Source organism: Mustela nigripes, chromosome 16 (genome assembly GCF_022355385.1).
Source record: "Mustela nigripes isolate SB6536 chromosome 16, MUSNIG.SB6536, whole genome shotgun sequence".
Taxonomy (NCBI): domain Eukaryota; kingdom Metazoa; phylum Chordata; class Mammalia; order Carnivora; family Mustelidae; genus Mustela; species Mustela nigripes.
In genome coordinates, this window is record NC_081572.1 from 17,296,761 (window position 1) to 17,314,839 (window position 18,079).

An 18,079-nucleotide genomic window follows, 5' to 3' on the forward strand; every position below is an offset into this window, starting at 1 on the left:
CCACTCCCCTCCATAGGTGTAGCATTCCTCAGGCACCCCTGACTGCCCACCCCTCACAACCCGGGGCGGCCGCATCTCTGCCTGCCCACGGGCCCTGTCCCCGTGCTTTAATAAACCACCATTTTGCACCAATGACGTCTTAAGAATTCTTTCTTTAGTCGTCGGCTCCGAACCTCCTCACCCCACCGAACCTGACTTAGGTTCTGGGACTTCATCACAGGGACTCCTGGGTGGTGCATGCGGTTAAGTGTCTGCCCTTTGGCTCAGGTCATAATCTCAGGGTCCTAGGATTGAGCCCTGAATCTGCTCCCTTCAAATCCTCTCTCTCAAATAAAATCTTTTAAATAAATAAATTTTTGTAAAAAGAAGCAAAAAGAGAATTTATTCATCCCTTTGAGAGAGGAGCAAGAGAGCATGAGCTGGGGGAGGGGCAGAGGGAGAAGGGCAAGCAGTCTCCCCGCTGAGCAGGGAGCCCATTGTGGGCTGGACCCCAGGACTGACCTGAACTGAAGGCAGACGTTTAACCAACCCAGGTGCCCTACAGCTGGTCATCTCCACATGCTTACTGCAGGCCAGAAACCATCCTAAGTATATTATCTAGCTTAATCTACACATCAATTGATATTTCCCCCAATTTACAGATGAGAGAATGCAGGCTCAGATAGTGTGGGGGAATTTACCTGAAGGCACACACCCTGGCCCCTCTGCCTGAGGCTAAGGGGCCTCAGGGTGTTCTGACTTCTCTTTTCTCATCATCAGTTAAACTTAGAAGAAGTTTCTATCTTCGGTACTACCTCAAGGGGCCTGTGAAAACCACTGACCGTGGCAGTGGTCTTAGCCCCACACTTGCTGGGTTGTCTGCCCCGCATATCGTAGGGAAGGCCGAGGGAACAGTATGTGCTGGTGTTCAAACCGAAGCATTCCTGGCTCCAAACCCCACTTGCTCTGCCACTGATCTATGCCAGCCCTCCAACTAGAATTAGAGCTGGCTGACAGCCCTTCCTCTACCATTCATTAACTAGTAGTGTGGCCAAGTTACTCAGCTTCTCTTAAGTCTGTTTTTGGTGGTTGATGAGGACAAATCACAGTTCCCACCTGGCACACAACAGAAGCATTTGCACAAATGTTAATCCCTTATCCCTCAGCTCCTAAATTAAGGCAGATTCTTATATTTTCTTAAGCTTCGGATCCATACTGAGGGCAGGGCACAGGAGAGGTGGTCAAGCCAAAGTTCTTGGACCCCATCCCAGAGTGACTCCAGGGTAGGAGAGCGATTCAGAAATCTACACGTGGGACCTGTCCCCAGGGAATTCAGACGACTCACAGTTCTCCTGCCTTTTTTCGTAACTCTGCATTGTGCTTGAAATCTAAGCAGACAGACCAGTGGTGTGTGAGCTGCGTTTTCAAATGTTTCAGCCCTTCCTACACTGGCCTCCAGCTGGGTCTGTGCCTCCTCCCTTTCCCCCTCACCCAATCTGTATCTCCCCACCTGTCCCAACCGCCTCCCCTTCCTCTGTTCTTACCTCCTAGCTTCCTCTCCACCTCCCTGCAGCACCGCACGGGCACTGTCCCTTGAGCTCAGCCCGCATTCCTACCCACCAGCCATTTCTCTGCCAGTCTCTTCACCTGCAGTGCTCTTTCCTCTTATCCACCTGGTAAGCTCAGATACAAGTTGCCTCGTCCAGGATAACCTTCAAGCCCTCTTCCCTAGCACCACAGCAAGTTGCATGTACCTTTATTACTGCTCAAATGAAATGGTAATGTGAGATTTTTTTTTTTTTTCCCGGCTGGAGACTACCTGGTGGACTCACGGCCCATGAATGGTGGCAGTGTGCACCAGAGCAAGATGAAGAGAGGAAGACAAGCCCTTGACTTTACAGAGGAGCCAAAAGGCCTGGGAAGTAAAAGACCAGGAGATGGGGGTTCCTGAAAAGGCAGACAAGAGATTATATGTGGGGGTTCCCACAGCTTTTTCAGACAGCAGCTGTGCAAAAATTCATTGGAAGAACTGAGGAATGTTGCCGGCTCCATCTGGGGGAGGGCATGCTTGTGTCAAGACACTGATGCTCTTGCTGTGCTATTTTAACAAGAAACACTATTCTTTTGCCTAGGAAATGGGATTTCCCTAGTAAATTCCTTACTTTCCACCCTGTTTAACACCAAGAGAATACTTTGCCTCTATGTCCTTATCTCTAACTTCCTCCTTGATGATCAACCATACTGAATGCACTCAGATTCATCTAGTCTAAAACCAGGAAGAGGTGGTTCTCACTCCTGGAAAGAGAATTACTGAAGGGGCAGCCCCCACACACTCAAGTGCCATATCTCCAACAGCTGATTTTATAAATAGAAACAGGCACTGGGACCCTGACCTTCCCAGGAAGACCAATGGAGCCCCTGACCCAGATCACTGGAGCTTGCTTCCAAGAACTGTGCTGTTGCTAGACCAGCCCTGTAGATACTCCTTAAGTTCCCCTGGACCTGCAGGTAGTACCTCTCCACCCGGGCACTCACCCCACACTCAGGCTCTAAGCTCCCATTTGACCAAAGCCTGCAGGTGTGAAGTATCAGAAGCAAAAGACACCCAACACACACACACACACACACACACACACACACACACACACACACTTCTGAGTACATCTGAAAAAGAAATGTCAACTCTATCAAGGAAAGCAAATGAAGAATACCTGGCTAGATGAGAATATCCGGACTCTTGAACTTCCTGCCTTAGGGCTGATAAGCAGGTTACAGGAGAAAGCCCTGGGGACCTAAAGGCTCCCTCGGTAAAAGGTGTGATCAAAACATGTATGCTTTTCCCCAGAGCCTCCAGGCGGGAAGCACCACCCGCGCTGATGCCCTCAGGGAGGCAAAACTAGGGTAGGCTATTGGTCCGATTTTACAAGTGGGAGCCTTCCCACAGCAGGCCAAGAGACAGTCGCAAAGTTGCACTGACCGTGCTGTGGCCAGGCGAGGTCAGGAACCCAGAAGCCAGGATCTAGATTGACACAGACGCTGCTGGAGGCGGACAGGAGGACACGTTCCGCCCGACGCTGGTGACCTCGCCTAGTGGCCCCACCTCTTCGCGCGCACCTGGGGTCCTAGAGTTGCGAGCCTCCCAGATCGCTCACCTGCTAGATGTTTGGCAATTTGGGCTTGCGGGAGCGCTGGCCCCGCCCCCACGGCTCCTTCAGCCCTACGATTGGCTCCGTGGGCTAGGGGCGGGACCGGGCGTCCAACCGACGTGATTGCGTCAGGCGCCGCGAGAGTCGTTTCCTGTTGTCAGTGGCGGAGAGGCCGCAGCGTCGGGTCGGAAGCTGAGAGGCTGCTGCGGCCAGGAGTGCTCCTCGCCACCTCCCCGCTCCCTCTGGTGAGTTAGCGGTCGGGGGCGAGGAGGGCGAGAACGGGCGTCGGGGCCGAAACGCGAACGGGCGGTGGGCCACCAGCTCTGTCCGTGGTCCCAAACCCCTTGTTGCCTTGAGACTGTCCTGCTTCAGAGCCCCTTCCCTTCCCGGTCTGAGCCCCGCACCCCACCCCACTCTGACCTGACCCTTCAGCCCGCACAGCCACTGCTGACCCGTCCTCTCCATCTTCTCCCGCCCGGGACCGAGCCCAGGCCTTACCCCCACCCCCTCATCCCTGGTGTTGCGTAAATGCGGCCACACTCTTGACCCCCACAGTAGCCCAGTTCCATCCCCCAGCGCAGCCACATCCCTCCGCTTCCCTCACCCCTCACCCCCTTTGACAGCCGCAGTGTTCCACGCTAACCTCCTCTGATCCCCACCATTTCTGGTTTTCCCCTTTTCTGGCTCAGCTTTCTTATCCCAGTCTCCCTGCTCAGCCCCCCAAATTCTGCTCACCCCACCTCCACCCACCCTCATTTAATACCTACCACAAAAGCAGACGCTCTGTTGAGCTCACCCCCTCTTCTTAATAACTCTGACCTCAGCCCTATACTAAGTTTTACATGTATTTTCGTGTCCTCACAGACACTCAACCCCTAACTTCAGAGCCCACCACATCCTTTCTTATCACCTCCAGCCATCCTGAGGACCCCTCATCCCTAAGTCTTTGCTAAACTGCCCCCAGCTCTTGCCTCCCCGGTTACCACCCCTACCCAGTGTTACTAAAATGAGGTCTCCTTGTCCCCATTTCTTCACCACAACTCTGCACCCATTCTTCCCTTGACGTGGTTCCCATTTGATCAGAGAACGTAGAGCAGTCCCCTGCCAACCCCGCCTGCTTCCCCTCAGCAGCCAAATCAGGGTGCTTTCTCAGAGCTGGGCAGTTGCCGAGCAGCTGCATGGGTGCAGGGCCTCCGAAGGTAAATAAGAAATAAGTGTGGAGGAGGGGAGATCCACCTCCTGTGGTTCAGGGGTTTTTTCCCTGGATGTCTGGTCCCCTGTACCTGTTGTCCTCAAGGGTTGTGTTTTTAGCATTCATATTACATTACTTGTGTTGGCTGCTGGAATGGTAGGTATCATCCGAATACGTGGAAGGTGAGGGATGGCTACTCCATCAGACTGGGACAGTGGAGACTTACCACTTCCTTTTGGATGGTAATCTGTAGAAACTCAGAGGCTTCCACTGTGTGGGGTTGGCTCTGGTCACAGAACCATGTCCATAAGTGTTGTCCTGGCACTTAGAAGGGACCCTTACGTAGTGCTCCCCGCCAGCCAGAGCTGGTTGCAGATTAGTCCCAATACGGAACACAGGGAAACAGTACCAGAGGTGATGTTACATGTTGTGAAGAGTGTAGGTGAGTGGGTCCTGGGGAGGCTGAAGAATTAGGTGGATTCAGAGGCTGTTGAATTGCTACCTCTTTTTGCCGGTACTGTCCTTGATTTTTGACCATTTTGGTGACCCATGAACTTAAAGAGCCAAGTTATCTCAGTAACTAGACCTTCTTGAGACACCCAGGCCCCACTGTTAGTATTTATGATCTCCTGGGCTTTTTGGGTGCACATCCCCTCTTATTCTGGTGACCACACTCCAAAGGATTGGCCGTTTTGCAGCAATTGTAAGGGGCCCCAAAGAGGACCCATTGTCTTTGCTTGCCATTTATAGTCTCGCTTCTTTGAAAATTGAATTCCCTTCTACCTTTAGTAAGGTGTGATATATCTACAGGGTTCACAGCCTATTGGCAGCTTGGTATGATGGGCAGAATTCCACAGGGGCCCTCCCACTGAAAAGTTGCATACCCCAACTTCTTACAGTCTGGAGTGGAGATACCTGCCCTGAGCCTTCTTATTTTACTCATCTGTTCATTCAGCAAGTGTATTTTGAGCACCACTGTGGGCTATGCACTGTTCTGGGCACTAGAAATGCAATGGTGAATGAGTTGGGGCAAAGTTTCTGCTTTCATTCATTCAGAATTTGGTCCCTGCTGGAATCCTAAGGGATGTGGGACAAGTGTCTGACTCTTGGTTTCAGCTCAGAACATGATTTCATGGGCCGTGAGATTGAGCCCCTCACTGGGCTCCATGCTGGCCAGGGAGCCTGCTTAAGATTCTCTCTGTCTCTCCCTCTGCCCCTCCTCCCACTCATGTGCACTCTCTCGCTCTCTTGAAAATAAATAAATAAATCTAAAAAAAAAAATAAGAATATGGGGGAAATGTGTGTTGTAGGGGAGGAGGGAGAGAGGAAAGAAAGATACCCAGTGTTCATACACTTCACATTTCTGGCCTCACCCACTAGCCTTTAGACTGAGAATCACAAGCTAGAAGTTTCTTGCCCTCCAGCTGGTATTCATTTGCTTCAAAGGCCTAGTCGCCTTCACCCCTAGACACACACACCCATCCCACCCTTCACAGGACCCTTGTCCAGAACTCCCAAGTTTCTTCAGGTAGAGGGAGGTGCTGTTCACTCACTCAGCACTCACATGTCTGGAGGATCAGCTGCCTTTCTGAATCAGAAGATAACTCTGTCACTCGTTTCCGACTGAAAACCCTGACTCATCACCTGGGGCAGCAGCTGGAGGGCTTAAACACCAGCCTGTTGTTCTGCATAGCCAGGTGCAGGATCGGATTCAGGCTGTAGAGACCGAGGCTGTCACGGATGGCGGGGAAGTCTCCAAGAAGAGGAGGTTGCTGTTTACTGGTGAATGGAGTATTTCGAAAGCGGTGAAGCCAGGTCATCCATTTCTTCTTTTAATGTAAGTCTCGTCTGAGCCCTTGTCTTCTTTTCATTCTCCTTCGTCTCTGGAGGAAGTGAGATTGGAAGTATATAGAAGGGCGTGTAACAAAGAAAATCAACCAGAATGTTTCCTTCCTGTGCATTGGAACATTTAGGAAAGGACAGTTCTGAAACCTAGCTACTATGGAAAGAATCTGTGCTGCAGAGGGACTTAGGGAGTATCTTCAGGGCTGGCCTGGGAGCAGGACAGTTCTTGGAATCAAGCTCCACTGATCTGGGCCAGGGGGGCTCCATTGGCCTTCCTAGGAAGGTTGGGGTCCTAGTACCTGTTTCCATTTGTAAAACCAGCTGTTGGGAGATGTGGCACCTGAGTGTGTGCTACGGATCTGGTGGGCAAGGTTGTTTCTTGTTGGTTTTAGGCTTTCTTAGATAAAATGGAGCTTCTGAGTCCCTCAGAACAGTCTGAGTAATAAGTTTGCCTACAACTCTTTGAACCAAGGACTGAGAGGCATAGGACTTGAATGAGGAAACCAGAGAATTCTGTTCCTTACCTGAGGCCCATTTCCAGAGCCTCAGTTTTCTCTTCTGTAAAATGGGGCATAATCATCCTCCTCTTACAGGATTGTTTTAAGAATTAAATCAGATTAGAGAATGAGATCCTGTGCCAGGGTGAATCAATACTAAAGGGCAGAGGTAGACTTAGGATGGTTTGGAGGTTCCTAAAGGTAGACGCCACTCACCCTTTTCTGCTCAACTGTGCCTATAAATGTTTGAGGCTCTCTATTTGTTCTCCTCAGCCTGGGTCTCCCGAAGAGACACCCCTCTTTGGTTTGGTTCTTTAGTGAAGACTGTTCTGAGGATAGGAAGTGAAGCCAGTCCCATAGGATGGTAGATTGGGGGTCTGGACCTGCCAGGAGCCTGCTGGAGTGGTGACCTAGCTGTCAGGAGACCCAAATCCCAGAGATCTCCTAGACTGTCATGTTCCTGCCTCTGAGCCGGTTTCCTGCCTCCCTGAGGCATTGGGGGACAGGCAGGCCCAGGTAGGGTGCTTTGGCTACTTGCAAAGAAAAGCGTGCCCTTAACTTTGGCCTGACCCCAAAGTCTCATCCTATTTTGTGAATTGTCAAGTGGCTCTTCTCCTTGATTTCCCTGCACTGTTGTCATTTTGTGGGTTTTCTGACACTTTGTTTTAGGCCACAGTTGTCTCCTGTCCGGCCCTGCTCTGACCTCTCAGTGTCCATTGACTTTTTTTTTTTTAGCAGACCCTGACTTGGCCAGAGCACCCACTCACTGATAAGCCTTCCTCCCTCCGATGAATACTCTATTTTGGCTTAATTCATTAGTGAGGCCTTAATGGACCTACTATTCCAATTGTTGCCATCCAAGTTCTAAGGCTGGCCAGGGGAAGGGCAGTTTGGGAGCTTGAGGTTCTGTCTGGAACAACAGGTCTAAAGGGAGGCCTTAGGCCACTGGAATTGCTGAAAGGGATTGGATGCCAGGGTCTTGGGACCAGAGAACCTGGACTTGACCTTCAGGGCTGCATAGGATAGGCTTGAAGGAACCTCACTTCCAGGATCAGGCACAATTTCAGGAGGGACTGTGACTGCAGCCCATCCCCTGTTCCCATCGCCCTGTGGCCAGAGCATGGAGCATAGAGGGTTCTGAGAACCTCAGGCATTAGGAGCCGGGAACATGGCGACAGGAGAGGTGGTCAAACAGACTTTGGCCGGGGGCCAGCATTCTTTCTGGTGGTCTGTCGTGCTGTGACCAGAGCTGGTGCTGCAGGGGCCATCCCCCCCCCCACACACAGACCTCCCTCCCTCTGCATGCCTTTCCTTAGGAAGCTTGGCTCTGGGTCCTGTTTACCCTCAGCAGCTCCAGAGGCCAGGGCTTAAGTCAGAGCATCTAATGTCATTTAGGGCCACCCTGCTGTTCTCTGTAAACCTTTCCTGCTGGCCTGACCTTGATGTTCCCTTGCACCCCCTCACCTGGGCCCTCAGCTAAAGAGCCCTCTCCTAAACCTTCCCCTGCTCCCTCCCCACCTATCCCTTAGCCCTAGCTCATACTGGCCTCTTCCAGAAGGGGTGAGAGAAGGCTAGTCCTATTGGGAGGTGGTGGAGTCTGCCGCTTATCAGCCCTGGAATCTAAGGAAGTTCCTTGACCTGGGTCAGCTTCTATTTCTTATCTGTTAGATCAGGATAATAAAACAGCCCTCCCAGGGTGATGAGGAGGAATGCAGGAAGCAGTATGTGGAAAGAGCACAAAATCCATTTAGCGGGCCTCGGCTTTATTAACTTCTTTGGATCCAGGAGTTTTTGAGAACAAGGACAGCAATGATCTAGTTTTGGGTGTCCCTCATGCTCAGCTGTGTGGTCACTAGAGGTCTGTGTAGGTGGGAAGGTGCCTACCCCATACTGGTCCATCCAAGTGGCTGGGGTGAGGTCAGGCCAGCCAGCAGCCCCCTTTAGGCTCAGGTGGAAGCCCTCCCACCTCAGCCCCCCTCAGGAGGAAGCCAGTGCCCTGAGGGATTTACTTCAGCTACTCACACTCACGCATTCACGCCTTGGCAGTCTCCTGGCAGTCTTCCGCCTGTAGGTTTGGATGGCCACAAACACTAGGGTTGTAGATACTATTTCTCCTTAGTACCTTCAGGCCCTGTGCTAGGCATTTTCCACATTCTTTTCTCCATCCGAGAGGTCTGCTACGGTGCCCCAGCATGCTTAGCTGATTAGCAGCAAATTGAGAGTCAAACCCGTCCCCCTTTAGACATGTCCCTGTGCTTCTCCAGTTTAGCCATCCCTCTGGAAGCTGTTTCAGTTGTCACTGTCACTGCTGAGCTGGCAGACACCAGACTGGGACAGGAGTCACAGGGGGCAGTTGCAGGACCCAGGCCATCAGTGTGAATTGTGAGCGCCTGCTTCCTGGCCATGTGAGCCCTTGACACCTCCTTGCCCCCTTAGTGTCTAAATCAGCCTTATATGTCCTGCTTTTTGTGCCAGTACTGGGTGTGGAATCCAGAGCCCTTTCTGGACACTGCTTGGGCCAGACCCATCCATGACATACAGGACTCCGCATCTCCTGAAATCTGAGCCCACGGATTTGTTTTCCTTCCTCCTTTCCTTCCTTAAAATCCACTCTTAGCTTTTCCTTGTATATTCAAATGCCCTTCCATTGCAGTTTAAGGAAGACGGGCTAACCTCCTGCTGCCTGCTGGGGGCAGAGGGCGAGTTGGCTAGGGCTGGTGAGCTGGAACTTGCTCAGCTGGCCACCATCTGTCTCTGCAGGTGTCATGTGATTCTCCGAGGGAGCTGCTGTGTGAGTGGAAATGCTCTCAGTGGTGGAGAATGGACTGGATCCCCGGGCTGCCATCCCGGTAGGCTGCGGGGGCGGGGGGGGGGACGATGCTGAAGGGTGGGGAAGGGTGCACAGGACAGCCATTTCATTGATTTTTCTTGCTTTGAAGTGAACAAGGACTGCCCAGAACGTGAGGCCTTGGGTTGAGAAAAAGTGATAGCAGAAGCAGGCTCTGAGAAGATCCTGGCCTTTCTAGAATATCTTATTGGTGATAAAATGGGAATTTACAAAAAATGATGGTCATTTAATATAGGCTACCTAAAGACCAAGGATTTCTCCAAAGAAGGCATACATATGACCCACAAGTACATGAAGAGATGCCTAACATCATTAGACATTAGGCAAATGCATTCAAAATCACGAGAGACTTCTTTGCACCCTCTGGGATGGCTAGAATCAAAATGACATAAGACTAAGTGGTGGCCCAGTTCCACTGCTAGGTGCGTACCCAGGAGACCTGAAAACTTACGTCCACATAAACACTTGTGCATGAAGGTTCATAGCAGCATTATAGCCCTGAAGTGGGAACAACCCAGATGTCTATTAATCGGCGAATGGATAAATAAAATGTGGGGTGTCCACGCAGTGAAATATGATTTGGCAATAGAAAGGAATGAAGTCCCAATACACAGTGACAGTATAGACAGACCTTGGAAACATGCCAAGTAAAAGAAGCCAGACACAGAAGGCTGCTGCCTATGTGACTTGATGTATACAGAATGTCCAGAATGGGTGAATCGTCAAGACAGAAAGTAGATGAGTGGGTGCTCGGGACTGGGGAAGCAGGGAATAGGGAGTGACTGCACAGTGTGTCTCTCTGAAGCAGTGAACATGTTCTAAAATGAGGTAGTGGCTGTAGTTTCACAACTCTGTGAATATACCCAAAACTACTGAACTGTGTACCTTCAATGAGTGAATTTTATGCTATGTAAATTAGGTCTCATTAAAGCTGTTGTTAAAAAAAAAAAAGAATATTCAACTTTTCAGAGAACATTAAAATGAACTGTTTGGGCTAAAATAAAAACAAAAACAGTAAAATATTTATCTGTAATCCTATCAGCTAACGATTCAAACCAGTTTTTCTGCATTCCCTTCTAGTCCTTTTCCACACACTTAGGTAACTTTGACATGCTCATATTATGACCAGACTATCCTTATATTATAATTTAATTGCTGAACATTTAACTGAGTACCTACATGTGCCAGGCACTGTGCCAAGTGTCAAGGATCCAAGGATGAATAAAAGACCAGTCCTGCCCTCCGGGTAATCCCTGCAGTGCTGTAGATCAGGGAGTATGCTTTCTGTTTAACGGTGAGGACATTAAGCTCAGAGAGGTTAAGTGAAATGTCTGGGGTGACCCTGCTGGTGACCAACCGAGCTGACACTCACCTGAGCCTCTGCCCAGTTGGGATCTTTCTTGGGGTAGACTGTGATCCCTTTTTCTTTTTCAAAAGCAGCACTTGTTGCTTCTTGGTGGAATCATAGTCAGGCGAGTAAGGTAGACCGCTTCCCTGCTGCACTGGGTGGGTTCCCCAAGCTCGCATAGCTGTAATGTGATGGAACCAGAATTTAAACACGAGATTTATATGGATATCAATTCACTGAAGTTCAGTTTCTTCTGTTGTTGTTTTCATTTGAAGTTCAGTTTAAAAAACAAAACAAAAATATACAAATACCTTTGCATTTTGGCAAAAAAAAAAAAAAAAAAAAAAATCAGTACCACGGTGCTCTGGCTTTGTTTTGTATAATTAGCTTGTGCGAACTTTGCTGTATAGACACACACATAGATGTGTGTGCCTGCATGGGTGCTTGTGTGTGTGTGGCGAGAAGCAGCCCCATTGCAGGATCTCCTAAAGGCTGTGTTGTGTCTGCCGCTGACCAGGTGATCAAGAAGAAGCTGGTGGGATCGGTGAAGGCGCTGCAGAAGCAGTACGTGTCCTCAGACACGGCAGTCACTAGCGAAGACGGAGATGCCAATGCCATGTGCAGCGCCCTGGAGGCCGTATTTATCCACGGCCTGCACGCCAAGCACATCCGAGTCGAGGCCGGAGGGAAAAGGAAGAAAAGCGCCCACCAGAAGCCTCTTCCTCAGCCCGTCTTCTGGCCCCTCCTGAAAGCTGTCACTCACAAGTGAGATGAGCTGGGGAGGTTTTGCTGTGGGGAGGACGCGGGACTCTCCCTCGCCAGCTGTGTGGGAAATCACCAGAGCCAGTCTGTTCTAGAACAGAGATGGGCGAGATAGGGGTTATTGTTAGACCAAGCCTCAAGGGCCCCTCAGCCTTCAGCCAGGGCTGGTCGCCTGTAGCAGGAGCCACCATTACCACACGGTGGCAAACTGAGGTGGTTGTAACAGAGAGTGTGGCCTGCAAAGCCTATCATCTTTACTATGTGGCCTTTTACAAAAGAAGTTTGCTAACCCTGCCTCAAGGTGTTTGAACATCTATATTGCTAAACCTTATAACAAGGGATGGCCTTTTTTTTTAAAAAAAAAAAAAAAAAAGTGGAATCCAGACTGTCTGACTATTCACCCTGGGACGGCTGTCTCCATGGCACTGCTGAGGATGGCCTGGGCTGTGGAGCCGGGAGCTGACGCTGGGCCTCGAAGGGCTGTTTAGTGCCACCTTTGGCCCGAGGTGTCTTGTGGGGTCTCTGTCTTCCTTTTCCTGATGACTGCCACTGCCCTGTCTCAGGGTCTTACCACACTCCTGGCTGACAGTGGCTTTCTGCTTGTCCTCATCTTATTCTGTCTTTAGCCCAGTCGGCTGGGCCGCACTTACTGAACTGAAACTAAGCAGAGTGCGTTTGCCGGTCCCGCGGAGATGGGCTGCGCTCCCACAGGCGAGACATGCAGGGCACTGTGGAAGTCAGGGGAGGGGTGTTTTCAGCAGATCGAGGATTCAGGAACTCATGTTGCACATGTGGGATGTGATCTTACCCAGAACGGCCCACCAAGACATCTACATAACTGTGGTCAAGTCACTTCCCTGTGTAAAAACCCTCAGGCTCTCAAATCTGGAGTGTGATTCACTCAGTGGGGGCCCCAGAGTCTGTATCCTGACCAGGTTCCTGGGTGATTCTGATGCACAGCTACTGGCTGTGCCCCCACTTTGCCTCACTGGTTGGATACTTAATATACTTAAGACCCTGCCTTACCTGACTTTGCAGCCCAATGCCCGCTCCTCCTCTTGGAGCTGTAATCGGAGTGCTCGCCACTCCTGTTACAGAGCTGTTGCCTTCCTGCCCTTGGTGCCTTTTTTCTCTCGGTCCTCTGTGCCTAGAAGGTTCCCCTTCCATTTTCACCTCTTGAAATCCCTTAATAGCCTAGCTCAGATACTGCCTTTTCTATGGCATTTCTCTTATTGAGACCTGGAAATGATAGTGTACTCCCGCTCCAGCTCTGCTGACAACAGGCCTCATGTGCCCCTGAAAGGTGGTCACCTGGATTGAGGACAGGGCCATGTCTTTACCCTGTGTCTCTAGGCTCTGAAGAGACCTTGCACTTAGGGGCTCATCAGATGTGTGCTAGATGAGCACATGATGTCAGGGGCCCCCGAGTAGCCGTAATGAAAATGGCAATTATCCTCCATGACAGCAACCTCAAAAAGTTGGGGGTTATAGCTTAATATTTCTAAATTCCCCATAGAGCACTGTTATCCAAGATTTTTTCAAGCCTCTGTATATGGGCAGTTGTTATGACGGGCTCTTGCTAACCAGTGGCTAAAACAAGACCGCAGTGATTGGAAATCCTTTCTTGAAACAAGCCTGTCGTCCCATCCCCAGACACATCATCTCGGAGCTGGAGCACCTGATCTTTGTGAGCACAGACGTGGGCCGCTGCCGGGCCTGGCTGCGACTGGCCCTCAATGACGGCCTGATGGAGTGCTACCTGAAGCTGCTCCTCCAGGAGCCGGCCCACCTGTGCGAGTACTACCAGCCCACAGCGCTGCTTCGAGACGCCGAGGAGGGGGAGTTCCTCCTCAGCTTCCTGCAGGGACTGACATCCTTGTCCTTCGAGCTCTCCTACAAGTCTGCCATCCTAAACGAGTGGACGCTTACCCCGCTGGCTCTCTCTGGGCTTTGTCCGCTCTCTGATCTTGACCCCCTCACTACCTCTGGGACAGAACTACAGCGGAAAGAGTCTCTGGATTCAATTTCCCATTCCTCAGGCTCGGAGGACATCGAAGTCCAGCACTCAGGACACAAGATCCGACGGAACAGGAAGCTCACAGCCTCCTCTCTCAGCCTGGACACAGCCAGTTCGTCCCAGCTGTCTTGCAGCCTAAACTCTGATAGCTGCCTACTCCAAGAGAACGGCTCCAAGAGTCCAGAACGTTCTGAGGAGCCTATGTCCTACGACTCAGACGTGGGGACAGCAAATGCTGAGGATTCAGACCTGTCTCTTCAAGAGTGAGTGCTCCTCCCCCAACCCCTTCCCCCTCTCTCTTCCTTCCTTCTCTTCCTCTTTCAAGTCTCCCTTCCTATAGCATGTGATTGCCTGTCACTGAGCACTAACCACTATAGGGACATACAGAAAGACAAAGGGGACATCATCTCTCTTCCTCAGGGACTGGAGTTGCTGGAACCTATAACTGGAGGCCACATGGGGCAGTGAGGAGAATGGCTCTAAGTAGGGCTCAGAGCTGGACCAGGCTGTACGCAGTGCTGCCCCAGGGTGAACTCCAGCAGGTGACCTCCTCTCTCTGAGGCGCAGTGTAAGATATCATTGCCTCTAGAGGGAAGGAGACTCACAGTTCAGGGTTACGTGTACAACTTCCAAAAACTGCAGGGAAGCACAGTGGGTAAGGGTGCTCCTCTGTGACCTCCCGGAAGGCCTCACAAAGATGCAGACCCTGAACTGGAGGAGATGGTAGACAAAAGGGGCCAAGCAGATGTATGGAGGGAAGAGTCCATGGAACAATGAACTTGACTAGTGGAGGGAGCCTGGACAGAGCCTTCTCTTTTAAAAAATGTTTTTAATTTGAATGTAGTTGATAAACAATGTTATATTAGTCTCAGGTGTACAACATAGTGACTCACCATCTCTGTTTTAGGCCAGGCTCACAAGCAGAGCCTTCTTTATATAGGCTTTTTAACGGTAATATTTGAGCAGATAATCTATTATTATGGTTGGGAAAAGGCTAAAATGTATACAGCAAAAAGCCTTTCACGCCTCTGTCACCATAATTATTGATTCCTTACATTTTCTTCTGATGTTTCTAAATGCATCTAACCAATATGAATCTACAGATTTTTTTTAATGTTTTTTATTTCTTATCCCTGTTCCCTTACCCACAAAAGCTGTTATGAATATACCGTTTGACACTCTGTTTTGGAAGAGATCATATCAGTTTTCAGTTTGGAGCATTAGAACTTCTTTATTTCTTTTTGTTGTTGTTGTATATGTTTCCATTGCTGGTTAGTTTATTTAACCGGCCCTGTATTTGGTGGGTATTGGAATTCCCTATTTCTATAAATAACCTTGTATATGTGGTCTTTTAATTCTTTGCAAGTAACTCTGTTCAGTAAATTTCCAGAAACAGAATTGCTGAGCCAAAGGATACATTGATGTGTGATTTTCCCAGGTACTGCCTAGTCACCCTCCGTCAGGGCTGTACCTTTGTCCTTTCAGCCTTGTCAGCAGAAAGTATTATTCAACGTCCGGGTATTTGCTCATCTAATAGGTAGAAAATGGTAAATTTTATAAAGCGCTTCCTTCAGCCAGACCCATGCTCCCCCAGCCTGTGTTTAGGACCTTTGTCTACTCCTGGGTGCCCCCATCCTCTTGGTTCAGACCTTTACACAGTTCCCAGCTGATGTAGGAATAACACCAGATTGGGTGCTGGTGTGGGCTGGCTTGCGGTGGGATCGAGTTTCCAGCTCAGTTCTGCCACTTGTAAGTTCAGTAACGGCTGTCAAACCGCTTACTCTTTGAGGTTGTTTCTGCATCTTTAAAATGGAGACTCCATGGGACACCTGGGTGGCTCAGTCGTTAAGCTTCTGCCTTTGGCTCAGGTCATGATCTCAGGGTCCTGGGATCAAGTCCCACATTGGGCTCTTTGCTCAGTGGGGAGCCTGCTTCTCCCTCTGCCTGCTGCTCCCCCTGCTTGTGCGCTCTCTCTCTCTCTCTCTCTGACAAATAAATAGATAAATCTTAAAATGGAGACTCCCTCATTGGGCTGTCAGAGAATCAGATCAGATGCCTGGGAATGAATTGCATGCATAACAGCAACTGGTAGACCCCTGACGTGGCTTCTGAGCAGATTGGATAGAACTTTCAAATGTCAAATGGAAATATTTAGATAGAACATGCTGAAAAGGAGCAGTCCCCACCTATCTGCTAGACCAGTGGCGTGACTTGGGTTCGTTCACCTGTCTGAGCCCCTTCGTTCTCTCTCTCCTCCCACAGGCCAGCCATGTGTCTTTGTCATGTGTCTTGCTTTTATCTTTCATGAGTCTTGTGATTGGAAAATTCCAGCTGTAGGTCATTGAATCAGTGACTGTCCACCCTGTGTGGGAAGTGTCCTGGGCATTACGTTAGAACTCGGGGGGAGGGTCAGGACATACAGACCAGCTCTGGGCAGTGGTGTGAAGAACCAGCACACACTGGAAGCACACACACAGAAGCACAAATACACAGCACCATCGCTTTGAGAGCTGGGCTTGAAGGGAGTCTTTGCGCATTCCCGGATACCAGCTCTTTTTAAAATGTATGTCTTTTTTTTTTTTTTTTTTTTAAGATTTTATTTATTTATTTGACAGAGATCACAACTAGGCAGAGAGGCAGGCAGAGAGAGAGAGAGAGAGAGAGAGAGAGAGAGAGAGGAGGAAGCAGGCTCCCTGTTGAGCAGAGAGCCGGATGCGGGACTTGATCCCAGGACCCTGAGATCATGACCTGAGCCAAGGCAGAGGCTTATCCCACTAAGCCACCCAGGCGCCCTAGAGGGTATGTCTTAAGAGTAAAGACTCTCACTGACATTTAATAGTTCACTTATTTTTATTATATTACTTAAATACTTGTAACTTAAAATTAGGCATAAATACCATGGGCTTATAATTCCTACAACAGTAAAATCAAAACATCGACAAATTAAACATAAGCTACAAAACACATAACATTCCAAATGAAATGTATTAATTTAATCTTTCCCAGAAACCAAATTGCAGTTTGCTTTGTGAATAGAGGATTGATGCCACGAATAGCTTCTTTTGTGTTGGTTGGCTCTGAATTACAGTGATCACTGAGAAGCACGACTACAGTCTAGTGGTTAGAAATATGGAGTCAGGCGCCAGACCGCTGGAGTCTTGCATTAACCAGCTTCACGACCTTTGGCAGTTTATTCCTGACCTTGATGTCCTCATCCGCAAAATGGGCATAAGAATGCTAGGAAAAATTAATGAGTTAAGGTATATAGAGTGCGTAGAGCAGTGCCAGACACGGGGTGAGTGCTCAGTCGGTGATGTCATTGTCATTTTACTACTAGTGTCCCTGTGATGTTGGTTCTCCCATAACTTGTCTCAACATTCACAGCTGCAAAACCATGGTTAGTGGTATTTATCAAATGTCATTGTCATAAAGCCTTCTCTTGGGGGAAATGATTCTTTGCATATACAGCCCTCCTCTGGGCTTTTATTAGTGTCCCCTGACATCCAGATGGTGCCATGGACCACCACACACCAATCCACAGGAAAAGCACAGGCTCAATCTCTTGGCAGGGTTAACTGTAGGAGGCGGTCATCCAGATCCTCTCACCCATGCTTTTTATTTATTTTATACCGGCATCTCTATGAACACATGTATACATATGTATATAATACATCTTTTTTTTTTCCAGTGTCTTCTAAATGAAAGCACAGATTCCTAGAATTTTTGAATAGACAGTTTTTTTAAAAAAGTGCCCTGAGCTGGACAGAACAAAAGTGAAAGGACTAGAGTGGTTTTAGTCCAATGTTGCATTTTTTTTCAAAGGTTTTTGAAAATTTTTCTTTTGCCTTTCCTTTAAAATCTCATCTCTCAAAAAAAGAAAATCTCTAGCACATTTTTGCACTTGACATAAATGTCTCTCTTATTCTCTTTGTGTTCTGACAGCCAGCACTGATTCTGGTAAGGCTCTGTGAACTTGATTTCACCTTGACCTTGGCATTGGTTTAGCAAAAACTCTATTTTATCACACAAGTTCTTATTGTTGGATGGCATTTCTTTATTCCAACACCCAGTCTACTCTGTCATTAAAATTTGTCTTACAGGGAGCCTGGGTGGCTCAGTGGGTTAAGCCGCTGCCTTCAGCTCAGGTCATGATCTCAGGATCCTGGGATCGAGTCCCGCATCGGGCTCTCTGCTCAGCGGGGAGCCTGCTTCCTCCTCTCTCTCTCTCTACCTGCCTCTCTGCCTACTTGTGATCTCTCTCTCTGTCAAATAAATGAATAAAATCTTTAAAAAAAAAAAAAAAATTTGTCTTACAGATTAGGATTCATTGATAACTGATAACCATTTTGGTAACACTAATGAATATTGCCGTAATTCTGCTCCTTTCCTTACATTTTTATATTCGGGTCCATGGAGGCTAAGTAGTCTTACCAGTGATGATAAGA

The 18,079-nt window shown here is 49.1% G+C and overlaps 1 protein-coding gene across 3 annotated transcripts in view; it reads left to right on the top strand.

The window, feature by feature from the left end:
- The first annotated feature begins 3,274 nt into the window (after positions 1-3,274).
- PLEKHM1 (pleckstrin homology and RUN domain containing M1) overlaps positions 3,275-18,079 on the top strand; it is a 46,378-nt gene continuing 31,573 nt past the window's right edge. The window contains exons 1-5 of one of the 3 annotated variants that reach the window (XM_059378811.1): positions 3,275-3,370; positions 6,011-6,154; positions 9,420-9,508; positions 11,373-11,620; positions 13,271-13,897. In XM_059378811.1, coding sequence (XP_059234794.1) covers positions 9,461-9,508; positions 11,373-11,620; positions 13,271-13,897 — 923 coding nt within the window. In that variant the 5' untranslated portion in view covers positions 3,275-3,370; positions 6,011-6,154; positions 9,420-9,460. The remainder of the gene's footprint in view (positions 3,371-6,010; positions 6,155-9,419; positions 9,509-11,372; positions 11,621-13,270; positions 13,898-18,079) is intronic. The other 2 variants (XM_059378812.1, XM_059378813.1) reach the window with 2 other exon arrangements.